The sequence below is a fragment of the Oncorhynchus kisutch genome, linkage group LG13 (genome assembly GCF_002021735.2).
Source record: "Oncorhynchus kisutch isolate 150728-3 linkage group LG13, Okis_V2, whole genome shotgun sequence".
NCBI lineage: Eukaryota > Metazoa > Chordata > Actinopteri > Salmoniformes > Salmonidae > Oncorhynchus > Oncorhynchus kisutch.
The window spans coordinates 50,203,565-50,230,684 of record NC_034186.2 but is presented as its reverse complement, the minus strand read 5'-3'; the positions used below and the strand labels follow the sequence as shown (position 1 = coordinate 50,230,684).

The following is a 27,120-nucleotide window of genomic DNA, read 5'->3' as shown; positions in this document are numbered from 1 at the left end:
TTCCCTTGTAATTTAAATAATTTATTTACCACTAGAGTACAACAACAATAATGTGTTACAATACATCATAGTGGGTCAACAACAACAAAAACATAATTATCATAAACAACAACAACGAAAAATAATAGCTCTATCATAACAATATTGGTGCCTCGACACCCACTGGCGCGGGTGCCCAAAGGTGGGTGGAGTTAGGGGCGGGGTAGTGTCACCTACACTTCCTCATCAACACTCCTCATTTAATAAGGGGGAAGTAACGACTAATAAAAAAATAAAAAACAGAATCGAAATAGCGTCAGTGCAATTCTTTGTATCTAACTATTTTTATTCCTACAAAGGACAAAAAACCTATGACTGAATAATGGCTTTACACTTTGAGGGAGGCGGGCGAGACGAAGCATTTCAGATGCAAATGTGCAGATACAACGCTGGTGTCCATAACAACTACTGCACACCTGGAAATATGACCTTTTGACCTCCGACCTAAAGCAATCTCAGACCTAATGGAATGGTATCAAAGGTTCATGGAGAATCTCTGAACCAGGTCACATCTACTGTCCATTCTCACCTATTGTATCCCTTCTCTCTAATTATCACTACAACACTACTACACCTCCCTAACTACTATACCTCCCCATTCCCATACCACTGCATCATATAGACAAGGACAACCCTGTTCCAATAAGAACAATCCAACATATCCACAGAAATCTTAAATGTGTGTTTATGATGACATACCTTGTGTAGTTGATGGAATCACTGTTGGGCTCCCTAAAGCATTCAAGATTCAATGCACAAGGTAAACAGAGCTCAACAGAACTTTGGGACACTTTTTTTTGTGTTTTTTTGTTTTGTTATCAAAATGTCAGAACTGTTCATTCCAGCAGTCTGAATATGTTGCCCGCTGCAGGGTTTGTGATGGGTGTGTGCTTTTTTAAAATGAATATGCCTGTGTGAGGATGAGTCTCTGTTGAAAAGGTAGGCATACCAGGTGTGCTTATTTTCTTTCATTCTGTCTCTCTCTTGCAGTCTCCCTCTTACAGGCTCCTAGCCTCTTTCTGCCTTTACATGGCTGTTACAACACATATAAACAGCATATGGGACGAGATTATAACATTACTATGTTATAACATATTAGTCAACTGACAATGGGGAGTGGATTCATCCACCACTTCTCGAGAGAGAGTTTGAAAACAATTTGGGTGCTAACCATAATACACTGGATTTTAAATAGGCAACACAATTATCAAAAATCTAAACAAAATATAAAATTACAATAGGTTCAAAAGGATGCAAAACGAGACAAACAAAATCAAGAAGATGGCTTGCTTTGAGTTTTGAAACCGGGGTCGGTCGTCTTTGTTTCTCAGACGTATTATTTCACATATAGACACGTATACTTTTTTCCAGTGTTTGCCGTACTCTTGCGTCTTTGTGTGACAAGTGTGTGAGGTGAGGCATGTTAACAGGGCCTTTCTAAACACAAAAACACAGGCACGCCTGTACAAAAGCCACAGCTGTGTGTGTGTGTGTGTGCGCACGTGCATGTGTGTGTGTGTGTGTATGGTTGTTTCGGGAGACATGTTTTGTGTACCTAGATCTGCTCAGCACCTTTTCCATTTGTGCTTGTAGGAGATCAAATATGTCTTTACAATAGTGCAGGAGACTGTTCGTGTGACTGACTGTGTGTACAGTATGTGTTTGTGGATGAATGTGTGTATATGTACAGTATGTGTATTTATGTGTGTGTGTAGGTGTGGGTGGGTTGGTGCATACACGTGTGTACGCATGTGTGTGTGACTGAATGTGTGTTTATCCAAGTGTGTGTGTGACTGAATATGCACGTGTGTATGAATGTGTGTGACTGAACGTGTGTGTATGCACATGTGTGTTGCCTTGTAACAGTTCCTAGCTGCACTTGCAGGACTTGACGATCATGTTGGAGAGCTGCTCTATCTTGGGGGTCTTGCCGATGTAGTAGAGGATGGTGAGAGGTTCCAGATCCTGAGACACACAGCAGGGCGATGCTGACGCCTCCGGGTTGATGGTGTTGTACAGACCTAGCACCTGAAGCGAAGAATCACACACAGAGGTCAAGTATGAGGCGTGATGTTGACAAAGGCAATGGTCTTTGACCAGTGCTGCTTGAAACTATGAAAAAACAAAAAAGAGGAATCAGACGATCTACAGAATAACTCCACTGCCACAATGATCGCTACGCCACACTGCTACTCTCACCACTGCTCTACACTACCACTCTGACCTCTGCTGGCTCTAAACTGTGGATTATTTAACTTTTGACCCTTGACTTCTCACCTTGGAATGCTGGGTGTCAGCGCTCCATAGATAGGGACAGGCCCCGGCACAGAAGTTAGCGTTGTAACCCTTGGGCTCATGGATCCACCGCCAGCCCAGATCCTTCTTGAAGTCGATGTAGAGCGACCGCAAGCAGCAGTTATCCTGAACATTTCTGTGTGTAGGAAGACAGAGAGAGTTAGGAGTGAGGGATGGATACGGTTCTGTGGGAGCCACAAGTGTGTGTGTGTTTGTATGTGTGTGTGGGTGTGTGTGTAAGAGAGTGAAAACATGCATAGCTGTGAGCAGAGAGAGTTCTGCGATAAGAGCAATTGCCAAGTGTGTGTGTGTCACTGAGAGGGTGAGCTGCTGACAGAGAAGGTAACTATTTACTAGGTATGTAAAGTATCTATTAGGTGTGTGTGTGTGTGTGTATGCGCACATGCTTGTGTGTGTGTTGAGTTCCCGACAGCAGAGTGGTGTCGGGGTCATGTGAGGATCAGTGGGGATCAGTATGGGTCAGTACCTGGAGCAGAAGGCAGCGTCCAGGGCTCGTTTGGAGCGGTGGCTCTTGTGCTGGGACTCCAGGCGGTAGGAGGGCAGCAGCATCATGAGCAGGTGTGGAGCCTGGGCGCTGTGGCGCCGCTTCCTATACACCTTCAGGTCTCCGCTGTGGTGGAAGCTGTCATCTATACCTGTCAATCACACACATACATATCATCAATATTCATCATGTGTATGAACAGGAGGGCAAATGTCAAATCAAGTTAGGGGAAATCAAGTGTGACATTTTAAAGTGGAAATGACACATTTAAAAAAAATTTTTTTGGGATACACTACAATTTGCATTTCCTGCTGTACGGGACTATTCTCTGTGACAACAGAGTGATCAAATTAAGATAGAACATCTGTGTAGGACCCATAGGGCTCTGGTCAAAAGAAGTGCACTATATAGTGACTTGTGTGCCACTTGGGATGCAACCAAAATGATCTGTACCGTGAATTACACAAACTACATATCTGCTACTTACTACACTTCTTATTTACACTTGCCAAACACATTGTTGCATAACTATTCATGTCAGTTATCTACATATGAATAAAAGTCAAATACAATGTACTTATTTATCAATATACAGATATCTTTATTTGATCACTCTGTTGTCGCAGATCATTTTCCTGTGCAGCAGGAAATGCAAACTGTAGTGTTAAAAAAGGCTTCTAAAGTTTGTAATTTCCACTTAAAAATGTCGGACTTGATTTTCCCAAATGAAAAATGTATCAACCCCTTCAAAACTGTCCATAATAATTCACATTTCCTGTTGCTGCAGGATTCTTTTCCTGCTGTGAGAAACTGGTCAAATTAAGATAGCATCTGTATACCTGTAGAGTAACACACATATACTGTCCAATACATACCTGCAAAGCGGGTTTCCAGCTCCTCACTCTTATTGGGGATGATGTAGTTGTTTGAGGGAACAAACGTGCAGCACGGACAGTGCAAGCTGATCTTGAATCCACTGTTTCTGTCTGGGGGGAAAAATAGACAGGATTGTTCATATACAACAGGCCAATGAGATTTCAGCACCATGTACTGTCTGATCAGTGATTCAGCTGTAGTATAGGAGGTCAAAACCTCTGTGTCCTACCTCTGTGAAGCAACCATTCACTGACTGCCTCTGTCACATCAAAAGACAGCCACTCCCCCTCCATGCGCGTGCGCACCACCTTGCTGTCGATGTAGCGCTGCGTCGGGGAAGCCAGGTCCTTGTGACTTAAAATCTGTGGAAACACATCAAGCGCACAACACAAGTCCTATGTATGAGAACAACCTGGAGGGAAATTCTTGTAAGTCCCAGAAGCCACTCCTGGTTGGTCCCCCCTGTCTCCCAGACTGCTCTCTCCCTGATCGATTGAGCAGGTCTAGGAGGAGCCGAGCAGGGCCGGAAACAGATGCCGGACAGAGCGTTGTTATTCTGCTGTCCTTCATAACCATGTATTTTTGTTGGCCATGCTCTCCTTAATGTGAAAAACACTGCTCCTCTACTCCACCACTGTCTGCTACACCACTGAGATCTACTGCTGCTACAGGGAAGCCTGATGAGAGAAGCGAGAGAGGGAGGGAGAGAGAAAAATGAAGTTGAGACCAGTCAAAATCTCTGAAAAGTAAGCCTACAAAGACTGTGGCCAATTGCTTACAAACCCTTGAGATGAGAGACAGACATGGGGGGCCCATCGACCTGGATGGTCACTTACTTCAACATATCTAGGCCTTAGCTATCTTTCCTCTAGGCCCTGGTTAGTCTTCACTAGGCCCTGGCGAGTGAACCATCTCAGGGCCCGATCACTCCTCCACAGTCATGGCAAAGAGAGAACCTTCCTAGTAGTTAATGTATAGTATCACTGTATCTCTGAAAAATACATAATTATGATAGGCTCAATTTCATTCTGTATCTGAATGTGTGTGGAACTACACACGTCGGCGTAAGGTTTTGGGTGTCCACTTCATGTACAGCACGATTTGAATGTATTACTGAAGGTTGTCAGTTGATCTCCTTGGAGAAACTCTCCCTGGTTGTACGGGCTCCATCCGTCCACCCAAACACGCTTTCAACCGCCTGTGTTCGCGTGAGAAAATCCTTCATGTTGAGCTGTGTTTAGGCCATTCCGCTGACTGGACATAAACACCACCACGGTGTGGGATTTTAATTTTTTTAAATTTTTAAATTTTACCTTTATTTAACCAGGCAAGTCAGTTAAGAACACATTCTTATTTTCAATGACGGCATAGGAACAGTGGGTTAACTGCCTGTTCAGGGGCAGAACGACAGATTTGTACCTTGTCAGCTCGGGGGTTTGAACTCGCAACCTTCCGGTTACTAGTCCAACGCTCTAACCACTAAGCTACGCTGCCGCCCGGGCTGGTGCCGACGGTCCTACACCGTGTGGAGGCAGGAGAGGCTGGGCCGGTAGAGCATCCCTTTGGAGACTCCGCACCGGGGTCTAAATCACCGCTCTGCATTCCACACTCCTCTCTGTCGACGCACAAATAACGCTGGAGTGATCCAAGAGCCGCCCGGCTCCCGACACTACTGACTCACACATTTCAGGCCCACGCTGAGCTTCATAATGTGTGTGTGTGTGTATGCAGGCATGTACGTTCAAGTACGGCATATAGTCATTTAGTGGTAAGCATTACGTACTGGTGTGAAGTGGTAAAACTTGGGGGATTGAAACAAAGAATAGTATCTTTGTGGAATACCACCATATTGTTATTCATGCTATGTCAACTGTGCTAATAGAGACACTGTATGTATATAGTATGGAGTGGTTGAGTAAAGAATAAAGGAAAATACACACCATAACGTACATCAGCTGTGCATAGTAAATCACCTGCTGAGTGTCGATGAACGGTGGCGATTGAACATGTAGAATCATCGGGAAATTAACAGAAAATGACAGCTGTTATTCTGTGGTCAGGGGTGATAAGATGGCCACTCACTTCTTTTAACCATTCGCTGGCACGGTCTGTTTTGTCCTTAAGTGGAAATGACACTAGATGCAGCTCAGAGTGGTTCATCAACTAGGTTTTCAACCAATTGGCTAACGATTTTCATGCAAATATTCTAAAATCTGCATAAAAACAATATGCACATTTTCCCACCAGAGATGTTTCCATAGAATAGACTTGTTGTGGATAAAAAGCTGTGCGTGATGACATAGTGCACATAGTACCGAATAAATGCATTTTCAACTCTACTGATGGTTTTCTCACAAAAGATGTTGCGTTACATAGCGAGTGTGCCCACTCTGGTATTGACACATGCGCTCTAGCCAACAGCTCGCAGATACACTGCGGTTAGGTATATAGCCTCCACGATGAGATTATTATGGACAAAAGAGCAAGATTATGTTTATTTGTCAAACGCCAAGCATCGATGATCATGTCACCAAAATAAGACCCTCGATATTTATTGGAAAGGAGCATATTAAGGTCATCACATTGCACCTTCGCCAACCTGTGAAGGTCATCTTCATTTATTTAATCTGTAACCTACTAAACTGCATGCTAAGTCGTAGTGGGAGTACCACACAACATGTCATCGCGTGACTCCAAGTTTACTTCGATATGATGGTTATTATATCAATATTGGTGAATAAAAGCGTTTCCACCGACATTTCTCATATAATTAATTATACTGACACAAAAAGATGCCAACTTGTCTAGTGTACTTTGTTTGGTCTATATTTGGTAAGTTTACCGACAAACGTTCTGTTTCCATCAGGCTTGTCGGTACATTTATCCAACATGTACAGTACTTCACTCGCATAAAAAGGTTGGAGTGGCGTCACTAAAGACTTAGGTTCGAAACCAGGCTGTATCACAACCGGCCGTGATCGGGAGTCCCATAAGGCGTCGTCCGGGTTAAGGGAGGGTTTGGCCGGGGGGGGGGGGGCTTTACTTGGCTCATTGCGCTCTAGCGACTGCTTGTGGCGGGCCGGGCGCCTGCAGGCTGACTTCAGATGTCAGTTGAACAGAGTTTCCTCCGACTCATTGGTGCATATGGTTTCCAGGTTAAGAGGGCGGGTGTTAAGAAGTGTGGTTTGGTGGGTGACATTTCGGAGGACGCATGACTGGACCTTTGCCTCCCGAGCCCGTTGGGGAGTTGCAGCGATGAGACAAGATCGAAATTGAAGAGGAAAAAGGGGGTTAACATTTAAAAAAAAGTTGGATGGAAACCTGGTTAGAGATGAGGACAGAAGGGAGGTTTACCTGGTACAGCTCAATCCTCTGTTCAGACACGCGGGCCTTGGTGTTCTGGAGGCGGAAGACGCGTAGCTCAGCCTTGACCAGGTTAGAGGCATTCTTCTCCATGGAGGTCACGTCGAAGGTGAGCCGTCTGTAATACGGGTTGTAGTGCGTGGGAGAGATGACATCTGAAATACAGGAAGGAGGACGGAGTTTAGCAACACGACTGACGATTGTGTTTGTGTGTGTGTGTGTGTAAAGACAAGACCAATCCAAATGTAATGGCTGACAGGGTGGAAATTCCTCCCCACTTTTACTCTTCCCCAGTTTATTCACTCACTATGTTCAGCTGAGAGGTCATAAAAAGGCAAAATGACATCCACTCTAATCTTTGCTACTTCAAAGAACGGTCAAATTATCACAGTTCCTCTATGAGAAACCACAGCAGTTATCAAAATGGCTCACACGCCAGATTAGAATTGATGCCATTCGCTCTCTTGCAATGTTACGGCACACACATCTCCCTGTCTCTCGAAAGGGTCACTTGGGGGTAATGCTGCAGTTCATATGGTTCCTATAGGAACCCGGTACTATGGTAACACTCAATGAATACTCCCAAACACGTGTGTAGCTCTGTGTAACTATCTGATACGGCATCTGCACAGTAGTACTGTAACACTCACACACAACTCAAAACCATGTGTGGTGGAAGCGTGTGTTTGACAGAAGCTTACACAGTGGAACCGGGTGACACACTTAACATTGACAACCCTGTGTGTAGTGGTGCGCCTGACAGCCGTGCTTGGGCGCACAAAGTAACGCAACACACGTAATGCTGGGAACCATGTGTGGTGGTGTGTGTTTGACAGTTCCCTACACCACGGTGTATTAGGAGGCCCGGAGCCTTAAATTGATGGCTGCAGCGTTAGGCAGAAGCCCAGGATTAGCCAGCCACCATGGATTGTTTAAAGAGAGTATACAACCGCAACGACCATCAAGACAGGAGGGAGAGAAGGGGGAGAGAAACTGCTAAGCAGTTAGTTGTACTTGGAGCCAGACCTAAATGGACAACTACAGACAAAATACCATTTATTTTACTCAACACTGAGATAAATTAGTTGAATTATAATAGCTTGCGTGTGTGTGCGGTTTGTATGCGTGTTAAACACAAAGCTGTGACAATGCTCTTGTGTCAGAGGGAGCATGGGTGAGGTGACTGTGTCTAATGTGACCTTTGACCTTCTCAGTGAGATACCCACACAGGTCTCTCACAGGCACCTACCAAATACCCGTCCCAGCGTCATGTTTCAGAGCAGTTCCTGTCTTTTTTTTATTTTTATCAGTCTATCAATCTTTTTTCTCTCGCTCTTGTGTGTTGCGCCAGTGACCAATGGTCTGGGCGCGCCAACACTAACCCTTCTCTGTGTGACCAGAGAGTCAGATGTGCCAAGACTAACTGCGCTCTTGCTCGCTTCCTTCCCATCCGTCAACAGAGAAAGTCACACTTCCAAGTCCCAATGGGCCAGCATAAGGCCGTGTGTAACTTCTACACAGCAGCGCTGCCTCATGAATGAGGCCGCTGTGCTTAACACAACACTGGCCGCATTGACCGAGGGCACAGGAAATAGTGCAGCTGGACTAACCACAATGAACACACACTCGCCTAATGCACAGGTCTGGATATCCATTCGCACACATACAATCTATTTGCATACACTTCAAACAGACATACATACCCCACCAGACACGCCACAACGTGTTTCTTCATGGTACCCAAACCAAAAACAGATTTAATGCATTGCTCAGTTATGTATAGAGCCATGTCATCGTGGAATGCTCTTCCACCAGATGTTACTTAAGCAAAACGCAAGTTTAGCTTTAAAAAACGGATTTAAAAAAATGCACTGTGCACCACAGTGACTCCTCTTTCTAAAGATGTAATTTAACTGTACTGTATATAAGAATATGAATATGTATATATGAATTGTGTGTAAATAGTATTTTTTGTTGTCTCCACCTGTCTTTCCTATATAACTCTTATTTAATAAAAAAAGGTATCATTTAATGCATCTTGTCCATAACTGTTCTGTACTTCGTTATGTATTTGTACGTTTTATGTGGACCCCAGGAAGAGTAGCTGCTGCATGTACAGTAGCTAATGGGGATCCTAATAAACTAAACCAAACACACACACACAAAGCTACTGTATATCCGTTATATACACATTGAATGCTCTCTCTCACACACACAACTACTGCACTAGGTCATTTTATTCAACAAAACATAAACAGTCAAGCAGACACACACATCGTCCCTCAAGCCGAGTCAGACCACGGCAACACTGATTTATATGAACATGACACCAAAATGATCCACCACAACTGGCGCCGCTGTGGTCTGTCTGTGTGCACTGCACCCGGGCTCATTCAGGGAATTGAGACGCGAGGAGGCAGTGGTGATGTCACACACGGAACGGAACACACCAAGCGCAGGCTCATTGGGAGGGGGTGAGGGGGTTGGTTAGAGGGGCTGCACTATACTTTCATTAAGCAGACCAAGGCCTCCCTTCTTCCCCCTTTCCTCCCAGAGTGGAGCCTGATGTCACATGAGTGCTGTCGCACACTGCGAATAGACAGCCCCCCTGATCCCTCTAATCATTCCCTTCATTACTCATCACTTCCATGACATTACAGGCCAATGACAAAATAGTCGGGCATGTGCTGCTGGGAGAAGAAAATACTATCCTGCCCCCATGTATATTCAGAAGGCAAGCAATGATTGTCATGGACTTTTCAAAAATAAACAACAAGTTATACATAGTTATATTTCTTATCACATTTTTCAATCGGGCAAATCAGTTATGTGGCAAGTCACATTCAAGCAACCGAGGGAGGAAAAAAACTGGGCTTATCTTTCAGGGATCACGCTGTTTCATAATAACACACCATGATTTTCTTCCTGCCTGGAAGAAACCTGTCCTGGGATACTTCAAACATCAGCTTATAACATTTATTCATAACAACCTTCGGAAACATACAGTGCCGGAAAATATTCAGACCCTTTGACTTTCCCCCTCATTTTGTTATGTTTGGCATTATTCTAAAATGGATTAAATAAATAACAAATCATCAGCAATCTACACACAATAGCCCATAATGACAAAGGGAAAACAGGATTTGTCTGTAGAAGGAATTGCCGTAGAGCTCCGAGACAGGATTGTGTCGAGGCACAGATCTGGGGAAGGGTACCAAAAAATGTCTGCAGCATTGAAGGTCCCCAAAAACACAGTGGCCTCCATCATTCTTAAATGGAAGAAGTTTGGAACCACCAAGACCCTTCCTAGAGCCACCTGGCCAAACTGAGCAATCGGGGGAGAAGGACCTTGGTCAGGGAGGTGACAAAGAACCCGATGGCCACTCTGACAGAGCTCTAGAGTTCCTCTGTGGAGATGGGAGAACCTTCCAGAAGGACAACCATCTCTGTAGCACTCCACCAATTAGGCCTTTATGGTAGAGTGGCCAGACGGAAACCACTCCTCAGTAAATGGCACATGACAGCCCACTTGGAGTTTGCCAAAAGGCACCGTATAGACTCTCAAACCATGAGAATCAAGTTTATATGGTCTGATGAAACCAAGATTCAACTCTTGGTCCTGAATTCCAAGCGTCACGTCTGGAGGAAACCTTCCTACGGTGAAGCATGATGGTGGAGGCATCATGCTGTGGGGGTGTTTTTCAGCGTCAATGACTGGGAGACTAGTTCGGATTGAGGCAAAGATACCGACGCAAAGTACAGAGCGATCCTTGATGAAAACCTTCTCCAGAGTGCTCAGGACCTCAGACTGGGGTGAAGATTCACCTTCCAACAGGACAACGACCCTAAGCACACAGACAAGACAACGCAGGAGTGGCTTCGGGACAAGTCTCTGAATGTCCTTGAGTGGCAGAGCCCGGACTTGACCCAGATAGAACATCTCTGGAGAGACCTGAAAATAGCTGTGCAGCAACGCTCCCCATCCAACCTGACAAAGCTTGAGAATATCTGCTGCGAAGAATGGGGAAAAACTCCCAAATACAGGTGTGCCAAGCTTGTAGCGTCATACCCAAGAAGACTCGAGGCTGTATTTGCTGCCAAAGGTGATTCAAGACCTGAGCAAAGGGTCTGAATACTTATGTAAATGTGATATTATTATTTATTTATTTTCTTCTAAAAAAACGTTTTTGCTTTGTCATTATGAGGTATTGTATGTAGATTGATGAGTGGGAGAAAGAAAAAAAAACATTTCTGTTTTATTCTGTAAACTACTGACAACATTTCTCCCAAATTCCCCCCCAAAATATTGTAATTTAGATCATTTACTTGCAGAAAATGACAACTGGTCAAATTAACAAAAAAAAGATGCAGCGTTGTCAGACCTCAAATAATGCAAAGAAAATATGTTGACTAGCGTTTATCTTGGGGGAATTACATTAAATATGCATCTTTCCCACGGCTCCAGAACCGAGACGACTGTGAACTGCTCAATGTCTGCTGTGCAGTTATCTAAACAGCAGTCACAGGGACCTGTGCCAACCAATGCAACCCCTCCCAGGGTCCTTCACTCCTCACACTGTCACTGACCCTACACACACTTCCTGCACCCTGGCTCCACCCCCTTGCTTCCTGTCCCCAGAGCGGTTCCAGTACTGCAGCCAGCATCATCTTTATCTTTTAATGCACTCCAGACATGCAGGTTTTATACAGTACACCGTGGTGTGTGTGTGTGTGTGTTGCCAAAACTCTCTCAGTTTATACTGTAATGACACTAAAACTGCCCTTAATTGCAGACTATTTGTCAAATGGTGATGTTTCAAACTGTGTCTGGCTTCTACATTACAGAGCAACATTAAGGAGAGGTTGATTTTATTTTATTTTTTACATGAAAGGACCTTTATGGTGCTTGGCACAGGTCAGTGAAACACCTGAAGTGGGCAAACATTTGACCTTCGAGACAGGAAAAAACGATTTAAGGCCGAACTGTTTCATTTGGAGTTAGTCTGTGCTGGTTTCGGCTGAGCCCACTGCTCCGGCAGCACTTGACTTTGACTCCTTTTGCTAATGGTCAGCCAATAAAAATGTCTGCACAGTTTTTACTTAGGATCTACACACAATGTTAAAATCTCATTCAACAAGCTCTTTCGTCTCCTTAACTGAAGACAACTTGATTTTTCCTGCCTTCACTGCCTGATAATAAACAGTGCAAATCATTGAGAAACAGCTGAAGAGTGCCTACAAAAGTTAAAAATACCTAACTCACAAGGTTCTGCTCTGGAGAAAACTTGCCTGGTCCCAGATCTGTGTGGGCTGTCTTGCCAATGATCATTGTCATGCCAAACATTTAGCATGACAACAACCAGAAGTTAGCTATACAGCACAAGCAGATCTGGGACCAGGCTAAAAACTGTGGTTTCAATAAAAACCTGTGATACTAGCACAGGCTATTAGGATTTCATAACAACACCTGCAAGTGTTTTTGCAGATAAATTGGCATGGTGCATGCAAACACAGTCACACACACACAGTCACACACGGGGATATTATAGGGTGTTTTGTGTAATATTAAAACATTTGAGTTGCTTGGAGACCTTTATGGCATAACATGTGGCTTTAATAAAATGTGACATTAAGTGGTATATATTTTACGAGGAGACATTCATTTTCTTTATTGTTGGAATGGTCCTACAAGCCATGAATTACCAGGAAAATATCAAAATGTTTGTTCAAATTTCCCAAAAGTCTGATTTATTACTTTGTAAAATTACTGGATGCAACTGTTTGCTGCCTCAGAGTCATTTTCACCATTTGAAAATGGAAATTGAGACCAAATATTGGTTTGCAGGGCCGAGATACCGGGACAGAACGAAGGGGATATTATTTGACCTACTTTGGAGCATTTCTGACTTCTTTAAGACATGCTCTCAGATTCCCCAGGCTTACTCTATGGACAGACAGCCTGCTCTCTCACACACACACTAGCCCGGCAAGTGGTACCGATGCACCATGTCGGGAACCAACAGGACACTGAACAGCTTCTACCAGGAGTAGCCATAAGACTACTAAATAGTTAACCAAATAGCTACCCGGACTATCTCAGGACTTTACAGTGCGACCATTTACTCACATATGTGCCCAAACATTTTTCTGTGCGACCTACAATTTGTTATTTATTTGCCTTAAATATTTATCATTGTGCTCCAACAGTTCTTTGTGTCCACCTACATTCTTCCACTTTGGCACACACGTGCTCCTTGTAAAAAAAAAATAAAAAAAAATCAGCATAGAGTATCTGCATTATCTGCAGTATCTGCATTTGACCCTCTTTGCAGTAACTCTTTTGACTCATCAAATACGCTGCTGCTGTTACTGTTCATTATCTATCCTGTTGCCTAGTCATTTTACCCCTACCGATATGTACATACAGTTCATTCAGAAAGTATTCAGACCACTTGACCTTTTGAAAAAATGTTGTTCCGTTACAGCCTTATTCTAAAATTGATTAAATTGTTTTTTCCCCTCATCAATCTACACACAATACCCAAAATGTATTACAAAGAAAAAACTGAAATATCACATGTACATAAGTATTCAGACCCTACTCAGTACTTTGTTGAAGCACCTTTGACAGCAATTACAGCCTTGAGTCTTCTTGGATACGACGCTACAAGCTTGGCACACCTGTATTTGTGGAGTTTCTCCCATTTTTCTCTGCAGATCCTCTCAAGCTGTGTCAGGTTGGATGGGGAGCGCCACTGAAATGCTATTTTTAGGTCTCCCCAGAGATGTTCGATCAGGTTCAAGTCTGGGCTCTGGCTGGGCCACTCAAGGACATTCAGCGATCATGACTAGTCTCCCAGTCCCTGCCACTGAAAAACATCCCCAAAGCATGATGCTGCCACAACCATACTTCACCTTGGGAATGGGGCCAGATTTCCTCCAGACATGACGCTTGGCATTCAGGCCAAAGAGTTCAATCTTGGTTTCATCAGACCAGAGATTCTTGTTTCTCATGGTCTGAGATTCCATTAGATGCCTTTTGGCAAACTCCAAGCGGGCTGTAATGTACCTTTTATTGAGGAGTGGCTTCCGCAGAGGAACTCTGGAGCTCTGTCAGAGTGACCATCGGGTTCTTGGTCACCTCCCTGACCAAGACCCATCACCCCCGATTGCTCAGTTTGGCTGGGTGGCTCTAGGAAGAGTCCTGGTGGTTCCAAACTTCTTCCATTTAAGAATGATGGAGGCTACTTTGTTCTTGGGGACCTTCAATTCTGCAGACATTTTTTGGTACCCTTCCCCAGATCTGTGCCTCGACACAATCCTGTCTTGGAGCTCTACGAACAATTCCTCATGGCTTGGTTAAAACATTATCTAAAAACCTGCTTTTTGCTTTGTCATTATGGGCTATTGTGTATAGATTGATGAGGAAAATGTTTGATTTAATCCATTTTAGAATAAGGCAGTAACGTAACAAAATGTGTAAAAAGGGAAGTGGTCTAAATACTTTCCGAATGCACTGTATCTACCGCAATTACCTTGTACCCCTTCGGTACTGGTGTCCCCGTGTATATAGCCAAGTTGTTGTTACTCATTGTGTATTTATTCCTTGTGTTATTATTTCTTCTATATTTTTCTCTTTGCATTGTTGGGGAGGGCCCGTGAGTAACCATTTCACTGTTAGTCTACACCTGCTGTTTACCAAGCATGTGACAAATAAAATGTTATTTGAGACGAGGAGACGTGGAGAGGAGAGAGCGAAGATAGAAGGGAGGAATGCAAAGGTGAGCAGGAGAGAGAGGGAGAGACAGATCCTGTGTGGAATCAAGACGACCATCTAAGGATAAAAAAAAGGCATGAGCAATGACAACGGAGAGAAATATTTGTCAAGAAAAGGTCACGGAGAGGTCGAGGAAAGGTGAGAGGAGAGGTAAAGTCGACTGGCTGAGAAAGTCATACTTGACAGATGGAATAAGAGAACAACGAGACAGCGATAAAGAGAGAAGTCGAGGAGGAAACAGGGACAGACAGACAGGAGATCACAGAGGACAGAGTGGGGGGAGAGTGAGAGTAAAGGGGGAAAAAGATGAGAGAGAGAGAGAGAGAGAGAGAGAGAGAAGAGAGAGAGAGAGAGAGAGAGAGAGAGAGAGAGAGAGAATGTGAGACGGAAGAGAGCTCCCGCCTGTCTCGTTCCCTGCAGACGCCTCCACCCAGCCACTCACCTGCCAATAGCAAATTGAAAACAACTCTGCACATAATCCCTGGGAACAAAAAATACCCGGTGCTTTGAAGCCCCTTCCACGAAGGCCTGTCAGTCTCCAAAGGCCTCTTTCCCAGCAACAGACCAACACACACACACAGAAATGTATATACACACATACACAGCAACACAGAGAGAGAGAGAGAGAGAGAGAGAGAGAGAGAGAGACTCAGATGAGAGGGGCTTTTGGGCTTCAGCCACCAGTCAGACACATGGTCCCTCTCCACTGTTGCTGTATGGCAACCAGAAAACAAGCAAACTAGGCAGCAGCATAACAGAGCAGCGATGGAGGAAGATGAGGAGAGATAGTGTAAGAGAGATATATAGAGAATGAGGGAAGGAGAGAGAGATACCTCATGGCGGTGTGTGTGTGTTTGTGTTTAAATGTGTGTGTGTGTATGAGAGAGAGAGAGAGAGAGAGAGAGAGAGAGAGAGAGAGAGAGAGAGAGAGAGAGAGAGAGAGAGAGAGAGAGAGAGCGAGCAAGCGAGAGAGGGCGAGCAAGAGAGCGAGGGTGTGCATGCATGCTGGGTAGCAGTGGCCTGGTCCAAACTCAGTGGGAGAATACCTCACCTCATTAATCGCTGAATACATAAACCTTCGGAACACTATGACACACACTGCAATACACCATCCTCTGCTCGATGATTGCGTAACATTACAAACCGCAATCACACATTCAACAGTCCCATAAAACGTGCCTCTCCGCAGGACACATTCACTAAACTGCCCTCCACTAACAGCAGCACTAGCTCTCACTCCCTTCTATTACTCTCATGTTAGAGTATCATCTTACACGGGAACCTGTCCCATGGTTGTAAACAATACCAAAAGTCGGAGAAACAGTTGTTATTCTTTTGCTTACTCTTTCTCCGGTTCTTTTTCTTCTTTTTTAAAATCTTTCCCTCGGTTATGCAATGCTGCTTGGCTACGGTTGTCCTCCAGTTCAAATGGCAGCAGCGTCCAGGTCTTGCATAAGTTTAGCGGAGGATCGAGCCCCATTCTCAACAACAATCCCACAGCGCTGCCGATGCTGATACCTCCTGGCTCTCTGTCCCTCTCTCTCTCTCCTTGTCCTTCTCCCTCTCGAAGAACACAAATGAGACATCAACAGGGTGCACAACAGCAGAGAAACTGACAAAGACCTGCTGCAGATACCTCAGTCAAAGAACCACACAACACCAAAGCTACATGGCATTATGATTACATATCAAACACAGTTTCATTATGATAGAACTCAGCTCCATGACACAGCAACAACATAGACAGGATTACGTATCACAGCCATATACCTGAAACAGGGATACAGGGGAAACACATCGACTATAGTAGTTGCTTTCGGACAATATCCCTTCAAGACTGATGTGCAATTGCTTGAGGTACAGTGGCACCAAACGCAGGAAAATCCCTCTCCCTTGAAACAGCTTGGTGAAAGTCAGACATTTGTGCCAAAAATTTGAGAGAAATGCACTTTTTGTGCGTATGAAACATTTAATAGTGGCAAACACAGCGTGAGCGTGAGGCTTTGTCTCGCCCACAAATAGTTCAAACGGGCCCGCTCTCCACAGTGTGTTTGTCTTCCTGTTTGGCTGTTTGTACAGCCCTCTCCTCACGAAGCAGCAATACACGCACGAACGCACATACGGACACATGCGCCACAAGACCAATGGTATTTACAGAAGTTCAGGGGAGATAGGCAAGAGTGTTCACTTAAACTAACTAAACACAATCCATCACACACGTCGAGCCACACCAGGCTCAACACACTGAGCTAACACATTCGAACACACAAACACCAGCAGTCAAACACAAACTAACAAATATGCTGATATTATAGAAAAGGCCCAATGGAGTCAAAAACTAGATATGCCTGTACTTCGTATTTCTGCACTATGAGGGAATAATACTGTGAAAAAGTGCAAATTATGATAACGCTCTTTTAGTGTAAGAGCTGTTCAAAAGACCGCCTGAAATGTCAGCCTGTTTTGGTGGGATGGAGTTTTGACCTGCCTGGTGACATCACTAGGCGTTAAATTAGTTAATAGACCAATAAGAAAGAGAGTTCCAAACCTCTCTGTCAATAACAGCTTGTTTTCCACCCTCCCCACTCAGACCACTCCCAGACAGTCCTAGAGAAAATCTTGCTTGAGAAATTGATCTTTGCTAAGAAGTTATTTTTGTTTCTTTTGGACCATTTTAATTTAAACCAATCTTGTTACCCAAACATGATTTGATAATGAGATAAAAACAACTGCATTGGACCTTTAGCATACCAGACAGGCACACATCCATACTGCACACACACAGACAAGAACACAAGCACATACAGTACCAGTAAAAAGTTTGGACACACCTACTCATTCTTTATTTTTACAATTTTCTACATTGTAGAATAGTAGTGAAGACATCAAAACTATGAAATAACACATATGGAATCATGTAGTAACCAAACAAGTGTTAAACAAATCAAAATATATTTTATATTTTAGACTCTTCAAACCAGCCACCCTTTGCCTTGATGACAGCTTTACACACTCTTGGCATTCTCTCAACCAGATTCATGAGATAGTCACCTGGAATGTATTCAAATTAACAGGTGTTACTTGTTAAAAGTTAATTTATAGCATTTCTTTCCTTCTTAATGTGTTTGAGCCAATCAGTTGTGTTGTGACAAGGTAGGGGTGGTATACAGAAGATACAAATAAATAAAAACCTTTGAATGAGTAGGTGTGTCCAAACTTTTGACTGGTATTGTACATGCTTGAATGCACGCAAGCACACATGTAACACTAACACGGGCGGACACACACACATGCATGCACACAATACACACCATTAAATCTTAATACAAGCAGTGCTATTCATAAATGTGCACTTGTCTTTAAGTCCTATGTAAGTCTGACCCTCTCTGCTTCCCATAATACACGTGACACATCCTTCCTGCAGACAGTTTAAAAAGCTGATTAGAAGTCATTCTGTAACTAAAACACTTGACACATACACACTGTGCTTTTCTTTTATAGTGACCCTCCGCAAACTCTCACCAGAAGAATGTCTCTGCACAGTGCTAGGCTAGCTAGCTCACCTTAGGAGAGTTATATTATGAAGAACAAAAAACTGCACAAAAGCAAAGAAACAAATAAAAATGTAATTAAATTGTTTTCTCATATGCTTTGCAGACAACAGGTGTAGACTAAGTGAAATGCTTTCTTACAGGCCATTCCAATGTTTTATTATGTTATAGAATTATTTGAAAATGGATTCAATAGTTTTTTCCCCCACTCATCAATCTACACACAATATCTCATAATGACAGAGCAAAAACAGTAAAAACAATACTTTGTTGAAGCACCTTTGGCAGAGATTACTGCCTCGAGTCTTCTTGGGTATGATGCTACAAACTTGGCACACCTGTATTTGGGGAGTTTCTCACATTCTTCTCTGCAGATCCTCTCAAGCTCTGTCAGGTTGGATGGGGAGCATCGCTGCACAGCTATTTTCAGATCTCTCCAGAGATGTTCGATCGGGTTCTGGCTGGGCCACTCAAGGACATTCAGAGACTTGTCCCAAAGCCACTCCTGTGTTGTCTTGGCTGTGTGCTTAGGGTTGTTGTCCTGTTGGAAGGTGAACCTTCGCCCCCAGTCTGAGGTCCTGAGTGCTCTGGAGCAGGATTTCATCAAGGATCTCTCTGTATTTTGCTACGTTCAGCTTACTCTCGATCCTGACTAGTCTAGCAGTCCCTTTAGCTGAAAAACATCTCCACAGCAGGGTGCTGCCACCACCATGCTTCACCGTAGGTATGGTGCCAGGTTTCCCCCAGATGTGATGCTTGGCATTCAGGCCAAAGAGTTCTATTTTGGTTTCATCAGACCAGAGAATCTTGTTTCTCATGATCTGAGAGTCCCTCAGGTGGCTTTTGGAAAACTGTCATGTGTCATGTGTCAGGCTGTCATGTGCCTTTTACTGAGGAGTGGCTTACGCCTGGCCACTCTACCATTAAGGCCTGATTGGTGGAACGCGGCAGAGATGTCTGTCCTTCTGGAAGGTTCTCCCATCTCCACAGAGCAGAGGAACTCTGTCAGAGTGACCATCGGGTTCTTGGTCACCTCCCTGACTAAGCCCTTCTCCCCCGATTGCTCAGTTTGGCCGGGAGGACAGCTCTAGGGGAGTCTAGTTCCAAACTTCTTCCATTGTAGAATGATGTAGGCCACTATGTTCTTGGGGAAGTTTAATGCAGCAGAAAATGCAGGATTGTGCCTCAACAAAACCCTGTCTCGGAGCTCTACAGACAATTCCTTCGGCCTCATGCCTTGGTTTTTGCTCTGACATGCACTTTCAACTACGGGACCTTAAATAGACAGGTGTGTGCCTTTCCAAGTCATGTCCATTCAATTGAATGTAGCACAGGTGGACTCCAATCAAGTTGTAGAAACATCTCAAGGATGCACCTGAGCTCAATAGTCTCATAGCAAAGGGTCTGAATACTTACGTAAATAAGGCATTTCTGTTTATTTTTAATACATTTGCAACAACAACAAAATGCACCTGTTTTCACTTCGTCATTATGGGGTATTGTGTGTAGATTGATGAGGGGGAAAAAAAATATTCAATACATTTTAGAATAAGGCTGTAACCTAATAAAACGTGGGAAAGGGGGGTCTGAATACTTTCCGAATGCACTGTACATATAAAGTAGGTAGGGATAAAGACAACAGGATAGGTAATGAGTCAAAAGAGTTGGTGGAAAAAGGGTCAATGCAGATAGTCCGGGTAGCTATTGGTTAACTTACTTACTATTTAGCAGTCTTATGGCTTGGGGGTAGAAGCTGTTCAGGGTCCTGTTGGTTCTAGATTGGTTTTATTTAGTTGGTTTTATTAAACAGCATCATAGCTTGTCAGAGATTAGCAACATGGACATTGTTCTATCACATTCATGTTCAATTAATTTACCTTAGTAGAGCTGTAACAGCACAAACAAAGTGTTACTTAACTATACTAAACTACAGAGTATAACAAGGAGGCTTTATGAGCAAACAGCACCGAAGCACTCCAAATCTAAAGTGATTCAAACTTGCCATAATGCCTTTTATTTCAACCATGTAGAGTTTAAATGTTCAGAACCTGTTCGAAGTGTAATGTGTTATCGAAATGCGAGGTAATTAGTGCTCCATTGAATTGTCATTACTAGATAAAGGCAGAAACAACATGCGGTCTCTATTTACATTGGTACAACAGGTAGATGCTTTCCACTCACTGTGTTAGCTCCTTAACAGTTGACTTCTGTTATTAAAACACTGAAATGTTTGCCCAACGCCTCATAAATTGGAAATACGTCAAGTGATTTGCTGCGAGTAAAATATATCAATGTCTAATGCATTGAGTGTAGTTTAGATAGTGTAGTACAATTTACGACACTATGTACAATGTACGCTTCTATTCTACAATGTACATTTGCAAAGTTAACATTAATGTAAATGCTTTAGACATGCTATACATAGTTTTATACAAACACTCCCAGTGATATGACTAAAATCATGGGAGTAGTAGGCTGCTCTGAATGAGTATTGCACTTCTATATTGAACAAAAATATAAATACAACATGTAAAGTGTTGGTCCCATGTTTCATGAGCTGAAATAAAAGATTCTAGAAATGTTTCATACGCACAAAAAGTGCATTTCTCTCAAATTTTTGGCAGAAATGTCTTTACATCCCTGTTAGTGAGCATTTCTCTTTTGCCAAAATAATCCCTCCACCTGACAGGTGTGGCATATCAAGAAGCTGATTAAACAATCATTACACATGTGCACCTTGTGCTGGGGACAATAAAAGGCCGCTCTAAAATGTACATTTTTGTCACACAACACAATAACACAAATGTCTCGTGTTTTGAGGGAGGGTGCAATTGGCATCCTGACTGCAGGAATGCCCACCAAAGCTGTTTCCAGAGAATGCCATGTTAATTTCTCTACCATAAGCCACAACCAATGTCATTTTAGAGTATTTGGCAGTACGTCCAACCGGCCTCACAACCGCAGACCAAGTGTAACCAGGCCAGCCCAGAACCGCTACACCCGGCTTCTTCACCTGCGGGATCGACTGGAGGGGTGCTGAGGAGTATTCATGTCTGTAATAAAGCCCTTTTTCTGTAATAATTCTGATTGGCTGGGCCTGGCTCCCCAGTGGGTGGCTGTGCCCTTGCCCACAAGTCATGTGAAATCCATAGATTAGGACCTAATGAATTTATTTCAATTGACTGATTTCTTCATATGTACTCATATTACTGTATTTCAGTAACATCGTTGAAATTGTTGCATGTTGTGTTTATATTTTTGTTCAGTATATAATGAGTAGAATGTTCTATATTCAAGTATAGCTGTAACAGTTTGCATTGTAAAGTTGTTACTTATTTCTGTGGTGTAAAGTACTTAAGTAAAAAATACTTAAAAGTTTTTTGGGGGGTATATATATATTTGACTACTTTTACTTCACTACATTCCTAAAGAAGATAATGTACTTTTACTCCATACATTTTCCCTGAAACCCAAAAGTACTCATTACATTTTGAATGCTTATCAGGACTGGAAAATGGTCAAATGCACGCATTTATCCTCCCTACTGCCTCTGATCTGGCGGATTCACTAAGAACAAATGCTTTGTTTGTAAATTATGCCTGAGTGTTGGAGTGTGCCCCTGGCTATTCATAAATTCCACAAAAAAAAGGAAAGAAAATGGTGCCGACTGGTTTGCTTAAAATAAGGGATTTTAAATGATTTATAGTTTTACTTTCATTTTGATAGTTAGGTATATTTTTCAATTACATTTACTTTTAATACTTGAGTATACTTAAAACCAAATACTTTTAGGGAAAGGAGATACCTAGTTAGTTGTACAACTGAATGCATTCAACTGAAATGTGTCCTCCTAATCCCTTTTACTCAAGTAGTATTTTACTGGGTGACTTTCAATTGAGTTATTTTCTATTAAGGTATCTTTACTTTTACTCAAGTATGACAATTTGCACTTTGCCCTCCACTGCTAAATATCAACCAACCAGCATTCCTGTCTTATCACAAGGACAAGACCGCATAAGTGATGCTACTCTCGCGACGCCACCTTTCTAAGTCTAGGCTATAATGCTTTCTCCTCTCCAACTATTATCATAGTCGATAAAGGTTTGCACATGAAAGACAAGTCAGAATGAATGTGCTGCTAAATTACGAGGCTATTAGCTTAACCCCTGCCTTTGAACGATGCTGTGTACATGACATCATCTAAATCCCATTTTATAAAAGCAAGCAACACATATAGTTTAAACATACATACACAAATCATAAAGACAGCGTAGTGTAATACACAAACCATGTGCCACAGTAAAGGGAATGGCAAAACTATCCCCCAACAGACAGACACACACACAAGGGCCACTGTGTTCCTGGAAGCCTCTAGTCCACAGGAAAGCTATAACACACTGGAGACATACAATAACTTAGAGAGTAGGCAGGGCTATGCTAAACAAGCATTTATGTATAGGGCAATGAGGGCACGCTAACAGGCCAATGTTGTATCAGCGTGTACAGTCCATTATGAACGAGACTAATGCAGCATCATTAGAGACTGTCCCATGACATAGCCTAGGTTACAAGATTGAAAAAGATGCAGCAAGCACACACAGGCAATGCATGCAGAATGCACACACACATACGAGATTGGGAAAGGGGGGGTGGTGGTGAGAGAAGGCAAACATGGGAAGAGTTTAATTGGGGGCCAACGAGTATCAATGAGGGGCAAAAATTAGTGGGGAGATGAGAAAGAGAGAGGACGAGATTGGGATGAGGGAAGGATAGGTTCTCTTACTACCGACCACTCCACAGCCCAGCAAGTGGGTCTCCAGCTGGAATTTTCCATGGAGCAAGTGGCAGAGCAGAGCATTCAGTATTATATGTACAATGCCTGCTTGCTGGTTTAAATAGTGCACTGTGGGCCATGTCAGGCTTCTCTTTCTGCCCCCACTACGCCCTCCCCAAACCCCACCCATCTCCCCCCAGCTTCGGTCGACTCCTCCCCTCCACAGCCCATCCTCTCCCCCTTTTAGTTCGAGTTAGTGCCGTGGTGCCCCGCAGTGCTGCCTCTGAGGACTTCCTGGCACCCTACCAAATAAGGTTGACACCCTTGTGTGTTTGTGTGTCTGTGTGCATTATTAGCTGGCAAAGACATTCACACTTTGACACTGGATGACACACACACAGTCAACTGTTAAAAAAAAGAGCCACCTGTATCGTCTTTGGCTGTGCACTATGGGACTAACAACTGGTGGTTTGACTCCCTCTCTCACGTCTCTCTCTTTGTCATCTTTCCTCCCAGGAGCTAGAGTGGCGCAGTGTCAGAAGTGAAAAGCAAAAAGGATAAAAATAAAATAAATAATCTGTCTTTTTTTCTCTGGATGTTGACTCAGGATTATTTATACCCTATAAATGCCTTCCTGACTGTGCTTGGCACATTGCCTGATCTATTCATATTTAGGGTATTTATACAACAGGCAGGGCCAAGGATAATATTTAATGCAAAATATACTTTGGGGCATATAAAATATCTCCTAATTAATTTTTCCTCCATGCTGTGTACACACATTTGATCTGGAGGAGAAAAGTATATTACAGAATAAATGGCACAATAGCAGTGTTTAATAGTATTATTGTGTTTAGACAACCATAACTTTGAAAATATGAATGACTATGTAAAAATGTATATTTTATTATTATTATTAACACAGTGGTTTAGCACTTGAAAGCAGTGAGGGGGTAAAAACAACTTTAAAGTAGGTAATTGCAGTGACTCTGGGAGCCCATGGTTAGCAGTCCCAGACCCCTATTAATCCAATTTGGGAGTGTAGGTCACACAAAACACACACACACACCATTTTCTCAATATCCCCCCCTGCCTCCGGAGATGAAAGGAATAAAACATGATATCTCAAACCTGTTCTGACAATATATTAGATTTCCCTGCTCTTAGTGCTATATAGCAGTCAGAGAAAACAGGAATTCAAAGGCGTCCACTGAGAATAAGAGGTTATCACTGATATCATCCACTCTTTCAATGTGATATAAATACTCAGAGGCCTCTATGTGTTAATGAGTCATTTGCCATTGGTGCTCACCCTGTCCCTATCGACACAGCAGCTCTAGGCTGGAGAGACTCAGGCAAGTACAAGCTGAATTAACATAAAATTAGGGAAAACTTTCGTGTTCAGTTAAAAATTTACTCACATACGCAATACAAGGTACTCCTTCTTTAGAGTGAGATAAGGGGGGGAGTCATAGATCAGTGTTTCATTGTCGTCTGCTTCTACTACCTCATAACTATGCAATAACACATTGTCAAGCCGGTGCCGGGAGTCAGCCTAGAAGGAAATCGATCCTCCTACTCTCACGAGAAGTTCATGTCAGGCAACTTTTTTCGCTGATCGCTCTAGCAGCACAGGCCCGCATCATCGTTGTTTTACCTGTCTGGATGCATCAGTGCCAGGAATAGTTTATATCGTTTCCACAAACACACATGATGACATACATAAAGGGAATGGCGATTTTTGAATAATTTGCAGATAATACTACCCACTGGGCAAAAACGTCTCCACGTCATTACAACCCAAAAACTCAGTGGAAAACTGCAGTCATCCAACGTTTAACCTAAATCCAATGACATGGTGACATGTTTTGTTGATTTCACTTTAGTTGACAACAACCAAATGTAGATCAAAACTATACATTGAACTGACTTCTGCGCCCAGTGGGTAATTACCGATTATTGGACCTTTTAAATTAGGCGTTTAACCATAACCATTACACATGTGCGCAGGCGCTCTGGCACGTATTCAGACCCGCACACAAACACACACACTTACTCTCAGAGGGGTAGGGGGGTTGCATGTCGATTTTGTGAACCTCTTTTGCATAGTACTCCTCCTCGCTTCGTTGGCGCTCACACGTTGCTGCCCGTTCGTTGGCTTTCTCCTGCAACAGGTCCCTCGTGCTGTTATAGATGGCGATGATATCCCGCGACACCTCCTCGGGTTTGGGGTATGTCTCCGGCGGGCTCGTGAGCTTCAGCTTGCTCAGTATCTGTCCCCGGATGGCTTCTATGCGCTTTTTCATAAACTGATCCATGTCCAGCGTACTGCATGTAGACAAACTGACGGCCACAGTGGCTAAATCCAAGGTCAGGAGAAGACTTAAAACGCAGTAGTTCATTGTGAACTCTAAAAGTAGACTACAGCAGCGTCTTGAAATCTTGACAAAAAACGATAAAGCTGCCTTGGAAAGGGAATTTAGATATAACAGAAAGGCAATATAAACATGAAAAAAGCAAAAATATTGGATTTTATTACCACTAAATATAGGCCTACACACTTAACTACTTGTAGCCTAAATATTGGGAAACGTGGTAGTTTTGTGATCCCAGTTTCAGCACAGTATTTCAAAATGTACCTGGAAATCCATTTAACAACCATGGAAGGGAAATAATCTGTAAAATCCGTTATACGGGGAGCAGACAGCAGCAGTAGGCTATGTATATTACCAATCACTTCACAATAAACGCATACTAAACGCGCGTAAAGTTACAATTGTCCAAACAAAAAGACCGAATTGTGGCCATCAAATGGCAATGAAAGTTTAATACAAAAACCTTGGAAGTAAAACAAACTACAACCAGCTAGCTCGCTATCTCCAGTTGTACAGAACAGACGTGTAGCCTGTGGGTTAGCGCACACCTCCACCGCATCAGAGCGCTGCGAGCTTTCCAACGGTGGCCAGTACCGCGCTCAGCACAAATCCGTCTTTGATTTCTCTATCTCAAGATCAAGATGGGCTTCGCTGAGCAGTTGCATCGCGGTTCTTGACAGAATAACATACGACAGTGCAAAAATCAACCCGTTCTGGTACTCGCAAGGTGTCGTCTCGAGGAGATATAACCTATTAAAAGTTGTTATAACGCATGTGTTGGGTCAATATAAATGGAGAAAGTGCGAGATTAAAAAAAATCTGAAGTATGGCAAGTGGGTTGAAGTATAAAGATAATTCCTTTTAATACAATGGTAAACCGTTGACGCGTTCCTCCATCCCTTCTTGCTGAAAATCGGTCCACAGAGCTGATGTTGCCAGTGGCACAACAGCATGCGGCCGGTTGTAGAGGGATATTTATAAGACTTACTTAACCACGTGCTCCCCCTTCTTCAAATTGATGTTGTGGTCGTCACTTTCAGACCGGGGGACTCCTTCAACTTCAGGTTACGAGACGATTTATTGTTAACGAGTGTTTAGTGTGCCCATCCGGACAGTGCAGCGGGTAATGTCCCTGCGCGCAACCACGGGGTCCTAACGCCAGATGGTTAATTTGGCGTCCACTAGCTAAATAACCATATCCACAAGTCCGGTGTAAAACATACACTTATTTTGCTACCGCATTACGCAATGGACAAAGTAGACCAGAAATATTTAAGATTCGAGTTGGGATGGCTCTAAAGAAACATATTGCAGATGAAAACTCTGAAATTACAAGAACATGCAATTTAGCTTTCTGAGAAATGATATGAACTGGATAAATAAATGATATAGGCCGATTTGATTTGTGGGCTCTGGGTAAGCCTGTTCCTTTCTCAATCCTCCTTAATAACACGACAGAAGTTGGCAAGAATACTGCTTCATATAGGTTTAAATAACTTAAATAAAAACGACATCACTACTGAAGGTGTTCTTTTTTAAACCCTTCTTAAATGGGGGATGTTTAG

The 27,120-nt window shown here is 43.1% G+C and overlaps 1 protein-coding gene across 1 annotated transcript; it reads right to left on the bottom strand.

Moving 5' to 3' along the window:
• LOC109902227 (transforming growth factor beta-2 proprotein) lies at window positions 1-27,106 on the bottom strand. The gene is made up of 7 exons (XM_020498399.2): window positions 25,237-27,106; window positions 7,070-7,233; window positions 3,945-4,077; window positions 3,715-3,825; window positions 2,822-2,990; window positions 2,317-2,470; window positions 1-2,067 (listed from the first exon to the last, which is right to left on the bottom strand). The coding sequence occupies exons 1-7, from the start codon at window positions 25,580-25,582 to the stop codon at window positions 1,909-1,911; spliced, it is 1,236 nt and encodes a 411-aa protein (XP_020353988.1). The 5' UTR covers window positions 25,583-27,106; the 3' UTR covers window positions 1-1,908.
• Between the last annotated feature and the right edge of the window lie 14 nt (window positions 27,107-27,120).